Below are 17,682 nucleotides of genomic sequence, written 5' to 3'. Positions count from 1 at the left end.
TTTGGATTTATGTGAGTTATTAATGGCATGGCACCGATTGGCATTGACGGCTGTCTTTGAAGTACGTAAAGAATCTAAATGGTGTTTTGGTAGTACTTAAGTCTCCTATTAATTTAAACGTCTGCCCTCTAATAATAGCCATTAAAATAGTTTGTTGGACACCGCTTATTTTAAAGTTATGCGAGCCTGAGGTAAACTGGTAACAGTTAAAATAGGGTGGGCTGAAATCCCGAAGGGTGGTTTTTTTCTAGCTCACTGGTTGATTTGGGTGCTTTCGCACATTGCAATATGCGACTGAATACCAGGTAGGCACGATAGATAGATAGACAGTAAGTGTTTCTATCATTACTGCTCTCTCTTCTTTCAATCACCGGGCATTGTAAAGGGTGGGAGCTGTACAGCATCCAAATTTACGCCAGCAGATAATTCACAAAGAATCATCGCGTTTTAGCCTTGAGAAAATAAACAGAGTGGTGATAGCGTCGCACCATGAACATTAATCTCAAGACAAAGAAGCCAAAAATGTAAAGTAGTAAATCCGTCAGGAGATGAAATTGCTACTGAACGCCCGTATTTCAGTAGTTTGACTCTGATTTGCTAATGACCACCTAAATTAATATCCGTCTCGTTTGTTTATAATCCGTTGAATGCAAACGGAGTATAATTGGTATCCTTGCGAAATAACTTGTTGTTGTTTAAATTTTGCCGTGCAAACGGTTTGAAAGTGTTATGGAGGCAATTACTATTATGCCCTCAGAGCTAGATCTACCACTACAGTCAGGATGCTTTGTTGGCAGAACAAGACCGAATGTTTACGTTACCGAAACGGCCAATTCACCTGCTATGGAAAAACCAAGTTGGATAGCCCTCAAAGCCAGAACACCCTCTATGCATTTCAACATTGTAAGCCGAGCCGCTATGATCACAACGTAAATCGGTGCAACCACTTACTGTAAAATGAGAAGGGATACACTTCACAAAATTGTTTATCACACTTCAGATAACAGTTAGTGAAATTACTCATAATAAAAACACAAACTGAATGCTCGGGAGTACTTGAGGCCAGAAATTTGAATTGTGTGTAAAATCAGTAAAGACGCGTTTGTTTTAGCTTTGATGTGATGAAACAATTGACCTGATATCTAAGTCTAAAAGACTTGGTGTTGTGCCGTGAAAAAACCTTACTTTTACCTCTCAGCTGTATTTTCGGTCACGTTATTTGTGCGAGCAACATGTGATGCCTGAGCCTCGCCCCGCGAGATGGATGGCCTCTGTCAGGTGACAAACAAAGTTGACGCGCTATTCGATACAGCTCGCTTCAGAAAATTGTTTCAAAATATACTACTGGGTGGGGCTTGGTAGACGCTTGCAGTGATTCAGAATGGATACATGTCTGCCTGCCTTATCAATTGTAGACGTACCTCACTCACTCCGGTGAGGTTATTGTCGGTACACAACACTACGCTACGCTTTCCTTTATTTTTATCGTTCTCTGCACCATCTCCCTCTTACCTTCGCCGCCCGTTTCGCAAGATGCCGGCTGCACCTAACAGGACCTAAAGCTACCTAATGACTGTGGCTGCAGCTTACCTGCTCTATGAACTAAGGTAAACTTGGCTGCAAGACTGCAGAAGGTAGCTCCTCTCGTCGTCACATTTACTGCTGCATGGCCTTTTGAGAGGAGTGGTTGTGACATGGAGCAATGGATCGCACTGTCCACAACCGAATGCCTTAAGCAAATAACTGGAATATGGTGCAGATTCACTCCAAGGCATATACATCACCCGCACCTCCATCACCGACCTTCACGTACCTCCATTCCATTTATGGTGCGTCTTAAGAACTGGAGAATGATGTTAAACGTCAGCGTTAATACATTCTGCGGAAGGCTTCACTAACTAGGATGACAACTTCGCAGTGGAAGCTGCTAAGCGAAGTGGTGCTTCATGCTACGCTTTAATTGATGGCGGTAGGCTTCAGAACTGCCAGTTAGTTCTTGGCTTTCCTTCGCTTCGCTTCACTTCTCTTCACATTTTTCGCCAGTCGTCTAGCACACAAGGTGCAAAACACGTGGCGCACTTTAATTTGAATGTCAAATAATTGACTAACCAACCTGTGATGAGCCATTTCCTCCATATCCTAAGACCGGTAAAATTAACAAACATTTCGTTCGTTTTCTTCAAGCTATCTACTATTCAGCCCATGCTTCCAGAAAAACTTCTCACCTCATCCTCAGAAGGCAACACTAGTTTTGTCCATGGTATGCCGCGAACGAAATTGTTACCCAATGAATGTTTCAGTTGTTGTAGTTCAAGCAATAGTGATGAAGATCCATCTCCTTTAGCTGACACAACGCAATAGCAAGTTGAACCTATACTTCTTCCTCTTCTTCTTAGATTCTTGGTCCTCGTCTACTACAGAAAATATTCAGCACTGGGCAGTCAGACAGAAGAAATTCGCTTTGTTTGTAAGGCAACACAAGATCTCATACTGACACGTAACTTGCCTTTGCGAAGAATAAAATCTTGGGATGGAGGTGATGGATGGCGGAATGGCTGGAGGCAGTAGGTGCTTCTTTCGCACCCATTCTCTTCCTATTATTCCCATGACATTCAAGTGATTTTTGTATTGTCTTGGCACCCCTGTTAAGGGATCACATGAGCGCGGGTAAAAGGGGAAAGACATCTGGGAAATGGGGCTGGAGAGACTGTGCGGGGGGTGGATGGGACCAGGTATGTTGGTTTAGTTTTCTTCTCTTGGCAAGATGTGCTGTAGAGGTGGGATTAACGGCTAGCTTGCGTCTATTAGGGGAAAGATTAGAGCCCAGATTGGAAGGATGATTTGTTCAATGAGGAAAGCGTCTTAAGATGCTCTCCACTGTAATCAAGTTTTAATTCCAAAAAACTGCCCAAACTTATTTGAGGGCCCTGATTTGATTATTTCATTTCTAATTGCTCATTTTGTATCTACCGTATAACGGAATGTCAGATTCTGACCCATCAGCTAAGCACATTTGTCCTCTCGATCTCATTTGCTGTATTTCGCTCTTTAACCTTCATTTATAACTTGACCTGAAAGTTCACTTTTGTCAATTCACCAAACAGCAACAAACTCACACGTCTCTCATTGATTAGCTTACCGAAACGCGGCAACTATTCATTGAGTAAATGAACCGTAAATACAAAATACTAAGCTGCTTGTTTACAAGCCTGCATTGCGTTGGATTTGGCCATTTTGTTTGGCAACCCTTTTGAAAGTGGATGGGAGGAATGGCCGGTCGCCTTAGCCTTTAGCTCTGTTGTTACATTTTCAAGCAGAGTCTAAAAATCAGTTCGGATTGCTTAGTCATCCCCGCGATTCTTCACCGACAGTTCGTTTTATTTTGCGCCTTGCAGAAAGCGCCGTTATCATTAAAGTTCGCGCTTCAACCATTGCAGCCCGAACCGCTAGCCCTTTTACGCTACTGGTTAATGGGTGGGCAGGGTGCAGTGACATCTGACAGGCGTTTTTTTTTCAATTTATCAGTTTACAGTTGAATTTTTTTAAAGCTCTACCTAAAGTTATGGATTTTTTGTTCAAAATCTGGCGCGTCACTATTTTGGATTTCGGTGTTGTTTGTGGAAGTACCGGACGATGTTCGAGCGTTGCAACTCAACTGTCGATAATTACGAGTCACTAAGTTGTAAGAAAAATTTATCCGTTGCAATTGTCTCACCAGATCTCTAAGCTTTTTAGCTCAAGGCTGTGTTTTAGTGCCTTCCCTTTAGCTAACAGTTTTTTGTGAAAGTTGACAGCTGTTAACTAAGTTTTGGTGTTAACACAATGTCGAGAAAAGGGGTTCATCCTAGGACACAATAATAAAGTAGGTTTCAAAAAAAAACATTTATCCTCTGGTGCTCTCACATTTTGTTCCAAAGAAGCCTATTCGCAAGCTAAATGTTTTGTACCCTATATTTGTTTTCGTATGTGTCTACCAGCGACCTCGACAAACTTTATTGTTTGCTTGCTGCCGCTAAATTACTGTTTCTGCCTCTTCAGTATTGTTTCAGATAAGTTTTTCCTGCAGGTAGCTCCTGTGTAAGAAATTCGCTCCTCTTACAGAATGTTATTTTTTTAAAACACTTTACTGCTGCCTCAAAGTGGGTTGGTTCTACAATGGCTCTCAGAAAAGAAAATTCTAAAGTTAACCACAAAAATTTAAACCATGGAAATCTTGGGCAGTATTGCTTTCCACTTTTAGTATTCGAGAGAAGTTTAACATCTAAACAACACTTTCAAATACCTTTGGAAATGCCGATTGATCGCACAACAGCTAAGACTGAAGATTTCCATCTCGTATAGCACATGGATATTTTATAGAGACATAAAAGATGGTTTCTTGTGTGGATTCTATGGGTGCTTGAGGATTTACAATAGCTTTACTACGAAATATGTACACAACGAATACGTTAAAGAGATCCCCCGGAGTAAAGTCTCAATATCTAGGTGCTTTAAATCCTCAGTGTATTTATACTTAGGCATTTATTTTGTTAAAATGCTGAAGTCTTGTTTACCAGACACCGGAGATATTCATCTAATGGGTCCCACTTCAGAAGTCGCATTTTGGAGCAATGCTTTCCAAAATGCATTAAGTATTCTCTTCCTGATAAATTTATCCGCAGCCCGGTTATCAGCTTAATTTTGAGAAAATCTTAACATTTTCCGAGCTTGCCAGCACAAACATGTAACTGTTCTTCGCCAGTTTCTGGTAACTCGTTGCACAAAATCGTACGACACGATGACTGTTTGAGCTTAAAGTGATAAAACCGAGGTAGAAAGCTCTTGTTGTGAAATTTACCAAATTTATTATTTCTATTTTAGCATTAGTAGTGTTGCTGCCTTCTCCTACTGTGAAGATTGCTTTTCCTCTACAGCCCTGGCAGCTAATACATTAAACAACTTTGCGACAAAATGCTTCCCCTTTTTTAATGTTGACATGGTGTTTAAAACTCCTCACATCCGACTAAAATGGCACAGGCCTCTGAATCCATGAGTCAGTTGTTTTTACTTACACAACTTCAGCAATCTTACGCCGTATCCTACTAGGACCGTTTATTTTTTCGAAACCCAACCAACAACATTTATTTTATTCAATGTTGTAAGGTTTCATGCAAAAAAAATTAATTGTTCTGTTTACCAGGGAAGCCGAGCTCCAACACGTAGTCATCCTCTTGCCCGCTGTGTTCCACTTCCTGTCTGAAATCCCATTAGCCAATGCGAATTGATAAAAGGAAAATTTTAAAAGTACAATTACTGTGCCTGATAATCCTGTGTAATTTAAATTTAACAAGCGATTGAGGTCAAGTGTTAATACCACTGATTATTTTTTTACATGATTCCACTAATTTTCTTCATTCGGTATTGAGTCTGATCTTGCCATTTCAGAGGAGGTCACTGGGCATTTTAGCTCTTACTCATGGGAAGTTGTTGACAAATCATCCTTAAAAAAACTATCGACACAACAGCTGTTCCATATTCCATGGTCAAGTGGGAAAAAAGTTCAGGAGCCTCTGCAATCTTTTTTATTCCCAGCGCTGTTTTTATTTGACTGATTGATTCACGTGCAGTTTTTGTGCCTGTTTAGTAGACTGGAATGAAATTTGTCTAACTTTTGATCTACCAATCCACGCTTTGTTGCTAAAAGCGCAAAAGTGTGTTGAGGAACTAGTTATAATGCTTTAATAATTTGGTTGAATCTCGGTTTTGGTAAAGGGCTGCATGGGGCTCCGCCATTGTACGTCGACAATGCATATTCTACCCGCGAATTATGTCTCCTTTCGTCGGAAGGAAAGCCTAGAGGTGCTACACTGGTATTTTAATTTTTTTGCAGACGTCACAGCTGTCGTTCGTTGTCTAAAAAGAAACAAGACAAACGATTAACTGTTGGAAACGTTAATACTTATCTGTACCTAGTAGGGAGTGCTTTTACACCATTTGCGCCTAGTGTAAATAATTAAGTCAAATGAGAGAAAAGTAAGTAAACAGTCTCCTCTACCAATATAGGGGTCCGGAGAGAGGGATTTGGAAGCTTGGAGGGGATTCTTTATCTGATACACTATGCTCCATTCCACTTCCGAAGTAAGCCTAGAGTGAATTTGGTCTCTTAAATTAACAACTAACTGGGATTTAACTTTAAGAAGTTTTGTTGCAATCTAGGGCTGTAAAAGCTGGCAAGGAGAAGAAGGCTAAGGAAAGGATTAAATTGTAGCAATAGTCAGCGCTCCACGAAATTGTAATTGCAATATTTATGTGCTCCTTAATGCCGCTGCTGCTTAGGCGGGTTATAAATAGGAGCACTTGAAAGCGCTTTTATGGAGGCATGAATTTTAAACATACCCTGGGGACTACTTGATGGCGTCAAACGCTTACCAATTATGTTCTCAAATTCAACTTTAATGGATAACATTCTTGACAACCATTTCATCATCAATGTGTCTATTTTATGAGAAAAAGGTAAGGCGTTTTGTCAGGACACTGCTATGATACTTTTAAGTATGCTTGTGACAGTTGTGTAGCGTCCTGTGTCTTTCGTAAAAACAGTAGCAATCAAAATTCTGGGACAGAAAATGTATTATCGAAGTGTGAAACGGCTAGTGGAGCTCTGGCATAAACCGGAGGCCATGCCGCCTGGCGAGGAACAATGGCGGAGCCGTAGGTGCCCGCGAAACAAAGGCAAAGAGTTAAACAGATAATCAAAGTATTACATAGCCCCTCACATCTTTTGAGCGTCGTCTTCGGCAATCCCTTTGGTCAATCTCCCGCGTCAACCATCACAACGTAGTCGGTGCTCTAGGAATAACACCCACTTGCCAACCACAGCGATCATCAAATTTGCGTAAAACTGAGACGATATTTAAACATAACAGCAGTGATTCCTCCTAACAATTCCACTGCACCTGAAGTTGTGTCCTGTATGGGGAATCCCTCGGGAAAGGAAAAATGTGCATGTTCATGTTGCATGTTCATCTCTAGTCGTCAGAACACTGGCCATCAAGCAGTCATTGAATGACGATTGGGTTTAATAGAATTTTGTGGGAATTAGATATCGCGTCTATTCCTCCTTTCTAATTTGGCAGCACTTTAATACTACCTAGTCGTATCTCTTTGAGTTCTATCCAGCTAGGAGGGAGGTAGAGGTGGTGTCACCTGTTCGCTGGATTGATATCTTCATGCAGGTACCGTAGACAACTATGTAAAAGAACTTTGCAGGTGGTTCACAGATAGCATCGCTTCAGTAGTTAATAGTATTCCTATAGAACACGAAACTGGAGTAGTTGCCGAAGGTAGACATTAATTTCGACCTTTCTGTTGGAGTTTTCCACAGATTCTTCCATCCTCAGCACACGCCTTTTTTCCGCCGCTTTGAGGCTTAGTATATAGTAATAGAAAGTAGGGTTGCCACCCTTTAATATCGGGTTTGCTTGCCACTCCCTACAATGCAGCGCTCTGAGTCTTTCTTAAAGACGAAAGAAGTCATAATACAAGTACGGAATTTGTACTGAAGCTGTACAGAAGGGATTGTTTGGATGGCGTAGAGGCCAAGCCAAATTGCAAGGGAACAATGGGAGAGCCTCAATTGGTCGCGAAGCCAAAATGAATAGTTAACCAAATAATCATATCTGAATGAATTACAAATGGACTTTGTCCCACTTACATGTATTCCTTAATCAAGTAGGTATAAGTGTGGTTCAGTTAGGACTGTTTGACAGGAAGCTATACCCTTTAGTTATGTAAAGCAACTGACAATGTAGGGTGACATAAATGTAATCATAGGCGAGTCGCATTTTTCTCCTCTCTTCTTCCATACAAACATTATAAGCGCGCATTTATCACACTGAACCCACTTTGCCATCCAACCTCACCACACCCAACTTTGCCCATTCTTATCATTATAGTAACTATTACTGCAGTCACTATTCTTTGCTTTGGCAATAAATTTCATTGCTAATGTAGAGGAACCTGGGATTGCCTAATGGTGCTCCATAAAGAGAGACAGGATGCTTCTTCAGCGTGCAAAGCCTGCCCGCTGTAACGCATAGTAATGGCTGGGACAGTGCAAAGGTGCATTACTTTGCCAATTTCAGGTAGAGGCAACTTTGTCCCAGTATCCCTCAGCCTCAAAACCAGAAACTCAATACTGTCCAGAGCAGCCTAACATTTACAAATTTAAAAACCCATGTGAGGCTTAAAATTTAATAACTGGATAGTAGCACAATGCATGATTGTTACCACTGGAATTTGTGTAGAGAAAATGGGGCCTCCTTGTTTTTCTTTGTTAATCTGATTCAGTTGATTATTTATATCTTCGTGTTAGATTCGCCTTTAAATTATGCTTCGCTTTCGTACTTCAACAAAGTGACATGGCCCAGAGGCCGTGTCAGTAGCCTTCCAACCCTCCTATGTGTTAGAAGTACATGTTCTGGCCTGGTAGTGTGCCTTCTTTAGACTTCATGGAAGTTCTGTAACGCTACATTAGCGGCAGCCGAAAGCAAACCCGATTCTTAAGGACAACCGCCTTGATTGTCATTCCTGTTTGCTAAACATTAGTGTGAAGGAAAAGGGACATACGCTGCAGTGACGACCCACAGCAGGAGAGATGTAAACGGCGTATACTGTCGAAATCTACCTCAGTCCCTTGTTCTGTAGGAGTGCTATCAACAATTGAATTGACATCTGCCGTGAAAAATTGGCAAATTTTCGTTAGGGAATTGTCTACGGTACCTGTATGAAGACGTCAATCCAGCAAACAGGAGACACCACTTCCACTTCTCTACTAACTAGATAGAACCCAGATAGATACGGCTGGGCAACACTGAAGTGAGAACCAAGTAGCAGAGAGGAATAAACACAACACCTTATCTCCAATAAACTATTTTAAACTTTGACCTTCATTAAATGGCTATGTTCTTAAGTCAGTGTTCTCATGACTAGCGATGGACATACGTGATGACCAGCACATTCTCCCTTCTTCCAATGCAGTTCCCACGCAGGACGAAACTCCAGGTGCAGTGGAGTAGCCAAGAGGAAACAGTAAACTTATAGACAGATACCATCTCGGGAGCATGGAAACAACTTGATGAATGGTGCGGCTGGTTTTGGCGGGTTGTATACCTGGAGAGGGGACGACGCGCATTAGGGAGGAAAGGTTTTTGTTATATTTTGATTATTTTTTCATCTCTCTGTTTTGGTAACGCGGGTATCAAAGGCTCCGCCTTTATACTTTCACAGGGCGGCATGAATTAAAAGCAATTAGGCAGGAAAAAGTGAAATGTTTCCTAAAAGAAGGTTTTTATCCTTTCTCGGTCAATATGAAACAAAAGTGGTTAATGAAAAGGTTCACTTTTAAATGGAATACTGTAAGAAGATCATCGAATTCACTCTTGTCTCTAAATTGCTGACCAACCTTTCTCCTAATCCGATGAGTTTGCTAGAGAAACAGCCAGGTTCTCCTTTACACTGGCCTAAAAGCAGAATCGTGTAACAAAGGACGAGGGGGGGGTGGAGTTTCGCTTCTATTCCTTCTTGTCGCATTATTTTTACTTCAGTGTTGTCCACCCATACCTACCTAGGTTCTCTCCAGCTAGGGGAGAAGTGAAGGAAGTATCGTGCGCACACCCAATTGAGATCCTCCTACAGGTAAGTGGGAGATGGCTCCGTAACGAAACTTTCCAAACAGTTAATGGCTAGTGTAGCTCGACTGAAGTTGTTAATGGCATTCCTGTAGAATACGGGGTTGGAGTATCTGCCAAATATAGACTTCATTTCCAACACTTCTGTTAGGGGTCGTCACCGCCTCTTCTACCCGCAGCACATACCCAGCAGTAGAATTCAGGATATATGTATTCTTTAAGATCGGGTTTGTATTCCGCTGCCACCAATGTAGCTCCAGGAGGCTTCTCTGAAGACGAAGGCAGATATGCATATTTGACATATAAAAGGCCTTAAGGGCCATTAGCCTGACCCGGGATCAGGCCGCTGGGCAAAGGTGCGATGGCGGAGCAAATAAGTGGTCCCTTGAACAAACAACCCAGGTATTACAGGAGATACTAACCTCTAGTGCGAGTTCTTTTTTTATGCTCCTTGATGTATTCAATGCAGAGCTGGAAAACTCAATAAGATTCGTGACAAATTCCCTTACTTCTCCCATATAATACTTAAATTAGTGTAGTAACCCACAGACAGGGACTGTAAACGGTTGGCAGAATTTCTTAAGGGAAACCTGATGCACTATTACTAGGACCGGATTAAATTCTGGCTTCCTTGATTCAAATATTCTTTTATAAAATACTTACGTTGATATTTTTGAGGAAGGCATTACTAATGGGTCTATTATACCAGGGACTCAATGTTATCTAGCATAAAGGATGTGGAGGCTGAAGTATATGCACAATATTCAGCAGCCAGCAGTCAGCTTAACAAATGTATCGTGGCAGTTAGAGGAGATGTATTAAAATTTCGCAGGAAGGACGAATGAGAAATAACTGTAGGGGCTTCGGCAATGATTCTTATTTTTTTAAACAAATTTTTGTTTCTCATGCCTGTGGATAACCAAAACAATTCAATCTATCGCAATCATCATAGTGCAAGCGTTTATTTAATGCCAACAAACATATAATCTGCGTTATGGAACAACAGAGACGTCTACAATACGCTTCACCAATATCATCATTCCCATTCATTAGATTTAAAAAAAATGATTTTAACTTTTAATATGGTTTTCGGAAACTTGAAAGTACAGAGGGATTCCTTCAAACCTGATTGGAATAAATTTTTTAGTGGGAACAATTTTTCGTGACATTCGCAACTTAGCATGTCCTCTCTTGCCTGTCTCGGCTATGCTGGAGTAGTTTGATAGTTATTATAACTACATGAGCTCTGCAGTCTAATTGATATGTACTTTTGTCTTGGTGTTGTGGCCTTCCGGTTATACCCAGGAACCCTCAGTCCTTCCGTCAGACAAGGTGTGCTCAAACGCTTCAACTTTTTAAAAGCATTCCCCATTCCTGTAAATTGCTCCTTATAAATTGCCCTTTAGATTATATTAGGACCAGCTGGGGCTTGGCCACCGTGCCTCCGTCGAGCTACCGGGCCTTAGGCCATGCCAGTGGCCCCCAAGCCCTTCTATGAACCGGGATTACATATTCTGTTCAAGAATTATATCTTCTTTTGTCTTCAGGGAGAATTTTGGATACGCTTTAGCAATTCCATACCCGGCCCTTACAAAACCTGCAAACCATCAGCAAGTTTCAATTTATTTATCAATCACTACTGCCAATTAGGTATACATCAAATATGGTTAGCTATAAAATGTTCACCCTTTATAACTTTTTGAGATTTCCTTAAATTTTTTCCATAAATTTTGACTGCAATCAAGACCACATCAAAATCATCCTTGTATCAATACAACTACGTACCATCGGAGGGGTCTCTACCATGACCCACTTGAATTATCTATTGTTTTAAGTTAAATAATCAAAACGGTGGAATATTCTTCTTGAAGAGTAATGTGGTTTTTAAAAAAGTAATTTAGTAAATCAAAATTGAGTCTGGTTTAAAAGGCGATGTTCTATAATAACTTACTAAAGTTTAATTCTAGAGCCAAAAAACAAAAGATAATCGTCAATCTAGGTGGAAAGTAATTTTCATTGGTGTGCTTAAGTCTGTCAGAGGGTTTCGAGTTTAACAGGGTTCTACTTTAGTTTATTTCTGACACGGTCTCATTTGGCACTTAATTTTAACACCTAACCAACGCCCAGACTGTTTCTGCGTAGGTAGGTTTACCAGCACAGTTGAATAAGTCTAGGAAACCGGGCGTGCGCTGGCCAATTGAAATGATTACCTTCTATAAAATGATGTGTTCACCATTACTGCAAAAGGATTCAGCTAATGTATAATTTTGTCATTCATAAGAGCGGGTTAAAAATCTAAAGGGAAGAAGGACGTGGTACAGAAACGGATTACCACGGCCGCAATCGTTACTCTTCTATACAGCGTTATGACCACTTAAACATCTTATTACGACTGACTGTCCCATCACTAAATTACCCTCTTCTCAAAGTCTCCCGCATGTGCAAATCGAAGCCGATGACAATCAAGTGTTTATTGACAAGAAAAATAGCTTATTAAAAAATTACAATGGCCAACTGACACCTTGGACAATGATGTGTGAATTGGGCCGCAATTTATCGGCCAGGCTTATTGGGTACTAGAAATAAAACGCATTTGCCACCTATTAATGCGCATAGCAGGCCAGGATAGTGTTCTTCATGGAGGCTGTAACATTAAAAGTCTAGCTGAGCAAATTCTGTTCCAGACAAGGCACTCCAAATAAAAATTTTGCCTCGTTTTGCTCTATTTTCCTCAGTAGATGCGTAGAATGGTACTGATTAACAAGTGGGAATAACTAGTAGTCATGTGGCACACATTACGGTGCTGAAGAATAAAACACCGTTGTACACCTAAATTCCTTTCGATGCAACAATTTTTGAACCCACAGGTCTTTTTTTCTACAGTCTGCGAAGATAAGAATACCTCGTGGATGAATAATACGCCTACCAATCATGCGTCTGAGTTTGACGATGGTTTTGACTTTCATTTCTATATTTGACGCGGTTTTTGATACAGATTTCCTCCACTGCTTTTTGTGACTCAGCTTACAAAGTGGGACATGTAAGGCGCTTGTCATGGTGTGGAACGCATCCATCCCTGCCTGCCTGTCGTATCAATTACAAATGTACTTCGCTCAGTCCGGTCAGACTAAAGGTGCCCACGCCACGCCACGCCATGTTAGGCCACGACACATCACCCCACGCCATACCACGCTTTCCTTTACCTTTATCGTTCTCTGCACCATCTCCCTCTTACCTTCGCCGCCCGTTTCGCAAGATGCCGGCTGCACCTAACAGGACCTAAAGCTACCTAATGGCTGTGACTGCAGCTTACCTGCTCTATGAACTAAGGTAAACTTGGCTACAAGACTGCAGAAGGTATCTCCTCTCGTCGTCACATTTACTGCTGCATGGCCTTTTGAGAGGAGTGGTTGTGACATGGAGCAATGGATCGCACTGTCCACAACCGAATGCCTTAAGCAAATAACTGGAATATGGTGCAGATTCACTCCAAGGCATATACATCACCCGCATCTCCATCACCGACCTTCACGTACCTCTATTCCATTCGTGTTGCGTCAAAAGAATTGGATCTTGACGAGTCGTGAACATCAATGAGTGATGTTCAACGTCAGTGCTGACACAATCCGCGAAAGGCTTTACTAACATGGAAGACAAAGCAGCAGTGGAAAATGCATGCTATGCTTTATTTGATGGTAGTAGGCTTCGGAACTCTAGGTTAGATCTTTGCTTTGCAACGCCTCACTTTACTTTGCTAAACTTCTTTCATATCCAGTGTAAAATACATGGAACATTCTAAGTTTAATGCAGTCTGGTTGACTAAGCTACTTGTGATGGGCAATGTCTTCTATATTTCAACTTTCAAGCAGAGAACAACAACAGTTTTGGCTATCCAAACATAGCTTTTCAATGCTCATATGATCCAACCAAACTGCTAATACATGAGGCATTTCATCTCCAGAAAACCATCCATGTTGTGTCTACATGTGACAGAGTGTGATTTCATTAGCTCACTAGGAATTGCGTACTTGTTAATGTCCCAACGCTAAGTACTGCTGAGACCTGTCTGATTAATGCGACACAATCTGAAGACGGGTTGGACTAAAAATCAAAAGGAAAGTCTTGTTCTCTGAAGTCAGTGTAGTAAATCATGTCTCCTACTGCTGCAAAATTTACCAATGAGAAGACGGCTACTCTGCCCAGGCTAGGAGGGAGAGAGAGGTACCCCCCCCGCACCCATACCCTCCGTTTTCTACCTTTCGATATCTCCTAGAGATTGCAATGCCATTAAACAGTTGCACACAGGATTAAGAGGAGAGCCAATTGGGAAGCTGAAACGAGATGGAAACGGAGGCGGATGGGGATGGGTTTTGTTATTTACCTCCAGAGACAGGAGGTTTTACACAGGTGGAATTAGTACCAAGCCTCTATTTTGTCAGGAAAGGATTGGTTTATGGAGTGTAGTGTTATTCCTTTCGACAAGCAAAACACATGAAGAAGCTTTCACAGCTGTTGTTTATTGTTTACTACACGAAAAAATCCCACGAACTTATTTGGTTATCCTATGCAATTAGTATCATACAAATCTTTTTGATACTTTACAGCCACTCACCTTACAATCAGTAAACGCTATCACCTGCGGTCTGATAGTATTTTTATGTATCATTATGTGTGGTTTTACTGTATAAGTTTGCTTTGTAAGGATCATCAACAAAGATTTTGCTTGCCTTATCGTTTTACAGGAAAACATTCCGAATTATTTTAGACAAATTCAGCATCACCTTTTTTTCCTTCCTTCTCTCCATCACAAAGTTAGAATTGGGCAAATGAGGCTCTGTGAAGGTAAGGTCAAGCCAAGGCAATCTCAATGTCATGGTGGATTGACTAATTGAAGGGTTAATAGGTCCAATGTCTACTCATTAGGTAAAAGAAGGAATTGACCCTTCTGTTAATTACTTCTCCCTGACATTGGCTGGAGGGTTTGAAAACAACTGATGAGGAATATTGGGGATCCTATCTACCTAATTGTTGCTTCACAATACCTCGATCGTTTGTTAAAACTTTCGTTGTGCTTTCAGGGTCACTTATGTCTCCACCAATGGACTTTAACAAGATGGCAAGGCCAAGGGGCCATGTCAGTAGCCTCCCAGATCTTCTGTACGCTGATAATACCTATTTTGCCCTAGTATTATGTCTTCGTTCGTTTTCTGGAAGGATTCAGGACGCCATCCTAGTGACAGCATAAAGCAAACCTGATCCAGAAGGACAAATACCTTGATCCCTGTTACTGAGAGATAAAACTTAACGTACCGGAAGAGGGGCACATGCTAAGAGTGGGAGAATCTGTGACGGCCTACAACAGAAGGGCTGAGAATGATGTGTACCTAAAGGGAACAACCCAGTCCGGCATACTGCAAAAATACTAGTCACAATTGCAGCATGAAACATTTGGAAAGCTCCCTTACGGAGTTGTCCACGGCACCTGTAAGACGATGTCAATTAAGTGAACACGCGACACCTCCTCCGCCCCTCCATTAGAGGGATAGAACCCAGACCGATTGTACATCATTGAAATGCACACAAAGTGGTGAGGGGGAACAGACGCGAAACTTTCTCCCTATTAAAGCCATTTTAAATCTCATACTTCAGTAGATGACTCTACTTTTAGGCCTGTGTTCTTACAACTGAAGATGGGCGTGCATGATGGCCTGCATATTCTCCCTTTAACCAATACGGTTCGCAAACAGGACAGAACTTTAGATGACTGGCTCGGTTGGTTCATGGATGTTAATCTTACAGCGCCGCTCTAATGGTCGACAATAAAAGTTGATTAAGCGTACCTCTGGAGCAAAGCATAAAATGAAGGGGCCAGAGCTGTCTTACCTTAATTGTTTGTTTAGCTCTTCGGTCTGATCACCCGAACACTCAAGTCTTCGCTACTGTACTTGAGCTAGGAGGAATGGCCTCTGGGTCACATCATTAGCCCCTTGGCTCTTATTTACGTCGACAATACGTGCAATTAATATTTCCTTTGTCTTATGGATAGACTGGGGAGGGCTATAGCCTGTCTTTTACAAATAAGCAATCTGATTTCAGTTACCCTAGCTCTTTGGTTGTCTCTCGAAAGTTATTCATTAACGGTCGCAAAAGTCGGATTAAGGCTACAAAATTTATAATAATAAATAATAAGTTTTCAATTTATTAGTCAGGCTTCCTCCTACGGCTGAGTTTTATCGAATCTGGATTTTTGATCCCGACTGAATTAAATGGAAAGAGCAAAAATGAGACAACTTTTTGGAAGTGGGAGCTGACTTCTTTCAATTTTGAATAAAGTGCTGCGGGATCTGATCATTGAAGGTGACAAATTTTGTTGACCGCGCAGCATATTTAAACAGCACAGGAGGCGTCTTCTGCAGATGGTCAAATCTGCCCAGTACTCACAACAGAAGGGTCATGGAAAAGACATCGACCTCTTGACGACGCCTATGACCTCGAGTGAAACAAAATAGTCAATAATGTAGTGAGACCTGACTTGTGCGAACCAAACAATCTCCCAAGGAGTCGCTCACGGTGTGGAAATGAGTCTGAGCGAGGGGCGCGTTCCCTTCCTCATGTTGCGACTGACATTCGGGATTTGTCCACTGAGGCGCATCAGTCGCCCCGCTCTTTAATGCGATTTACCCTACAGAGGTTGCAATCTTCAGGAATCTTAAACAAATCTACACTTTTGCGATGCTAAAATCTCAATACACTACTTTTGTTCCTTGCTCATGGTTGCCTACACCTCGACAAACACTTGTGACGGCTGAGGCGGGGTGGCACAGGGAGCTTGGGGAACGATGTGCATAAAAAGAAGAGTATTTTATCCCAAAAAGTTGTTTATTTTGGTAGTATATATAGCGTTCCGCCAATCCAGAGGCCTCCCAGCCCCCCCCCCCGCCCCCACCACAGCAACCCAATAAGTCAGTCTTCCCCATTACTGCCCCAGAGGTAACTTAGGGTGCGACACATCTATAATGTTTACCGACCATGGAGTGGCACAATAAAGGGTGGAAAAATTGCTTATTTTTAGTTTCGTCTTTATTCTTTTGAATTGTTTCTTTTTTCACATAAACTAAAACAAGAATAGTTTTGAAAATACTTGTATTTGGCGCTTATTTTGTAAGCCAAACATGACCTCATTAAATAACTTTTATAGTTTTATTTTGAATATCCCTCTAGCATTTTTTAGTCAATGCTTATTCCTCTTTGTCTAGAGAAATGCTTCCATTCAAACAGATGTCGAGAAGACTGCAAGTGCACTGTGCAAGAAGTGTTAGACTCCAAAAATAAATTCAAGGGAGTGCAAACCACCGCTTTACCAGCCGCTTCATGGTGCTGTCTCTCGTTGTACTGTCTGTCTTCGCCCAACTCGCCCCATTTAGTGCCGCAGTGCTAAAAAAGTGTCTTCCTGGTATTCACAGCAATTCCTCACTAATGACGTCGATTCCGCATCGAAGCAAAAGGCAGCCAAAGCATGTTGAGCCCAATTTTGTGGTGTTTGCCCAAAAGAGAATGCAAGCGCTGCATGCTTGACCCTAGTAACAAATCTCTATTTAAACACACGTGTTAATAGAATTAGCTCTGACATAAGATAAATGACTCTATTTGACATACATTAGGATTAGTGTCTACCAGATGTGTAAAATTGCTCCTTCAGTAATTCAGTACCACAATCACACTTTCAAAGGACTTGATAAAATGGATTACGACAAGCAGATGTCTAGCCAATCAGATGGCGAGGTTGTTTGCTGTTGAATAATGTCGTCAGTAGAGGCAAATCACACAGACGGCACCGCTCGGCTCCTCCAGACATTTGGGTGCCAACATCATCATCGATGATGTGTGTAAACCGGCACAAGCTTCAGCCTGCGCATAATGGATGCTTTGAAAGTGGGTGTTTCATAGACAACCGACCCATGTATCTCACTAATTAACGCTGAAAGCGAAGCATAAGGCATGAGGCAGAGTGGTG

General features: G+C 41.5%; 2 protein-coding genes across 2 annotated transcripts; both read left to right on the top strand. All coding sequences in view use genetic code 11, as the record gives it.

Annotated features, from left to right (window-relative positions):
- Positions 1 to 729: 729 nt before the first annotated feature.
- On the top strand, positions 730 to 5,996 carry EGR_04086 (hypothetical protein; the record flags this gene model as incomplete). Its single annotated transcript, XM_024493335.1, has 8 exons — positions 730 to 903; positions 2,185 to 2,260; positions 2,397 to 2,467; positions 3,533 to 3,635; positions 4,067 to 4,335; positions 4,662 to 4,723; positions 5,062 to 5,142; positions 5,870 to 5,996. The coding sequence occupies 8 exons, from the start codon at positions 730 to 732 to the stop codon at positions 5,994 to 5,996; spliced, it is 963 nt and encodes a 320-aa protein (XP_024352249.1).
- A 472-nt stretch (positions 5,997 to 6,468) lies between these two features.
- Positions 6,469 to 15,999, top strand: EGR_04085 (hypothetical protein; the record flags this gene model as incomplete). Its single annotated transcript, XM_024493334.1, has 10 exons — positions 6,469 to 6,492; positions 8,124 to 8,217; positions 8,329 to 8,394; positions 9,268 to 9,395; positions 11,504 to 11,560; positions 11,598 to 11,674; positions 14,056 to 14,224; positions 14,273 to 14,337; positions 14,371 to 14,510; positions 15,878 to 15,999. 10 exons carry the CDS (start codon positions 6,469 to 6,471, stop codon positions 15,997 to 15,999), a joined length of 942 nt encoding a protein of 313 aa, XP_024352248.1.
- Between the last annotated feature and the right edge of the window lie 1,683 nt (positions 16,000 to 17,682).

Source organism: Echinococcus granulosus (genome assembly GCF_000524195.1).
Source record: "Echinococcus granulosus chromosome Unknown EG_S00024, whole genome shotgun sequence".
Taxonomy (NCBI): Eukaryota; Metazoa; Platyhelminthes; class Cestoda; order Cyclophyllidea; family Taeniidae; genus Echinococcus; species Echinococcus granulosus.
The sequence above is the reverse complement of the archived record's forward strand: the minus strand, read 5'-3'. Positions and strand labels throughout refer to the sequence as shown.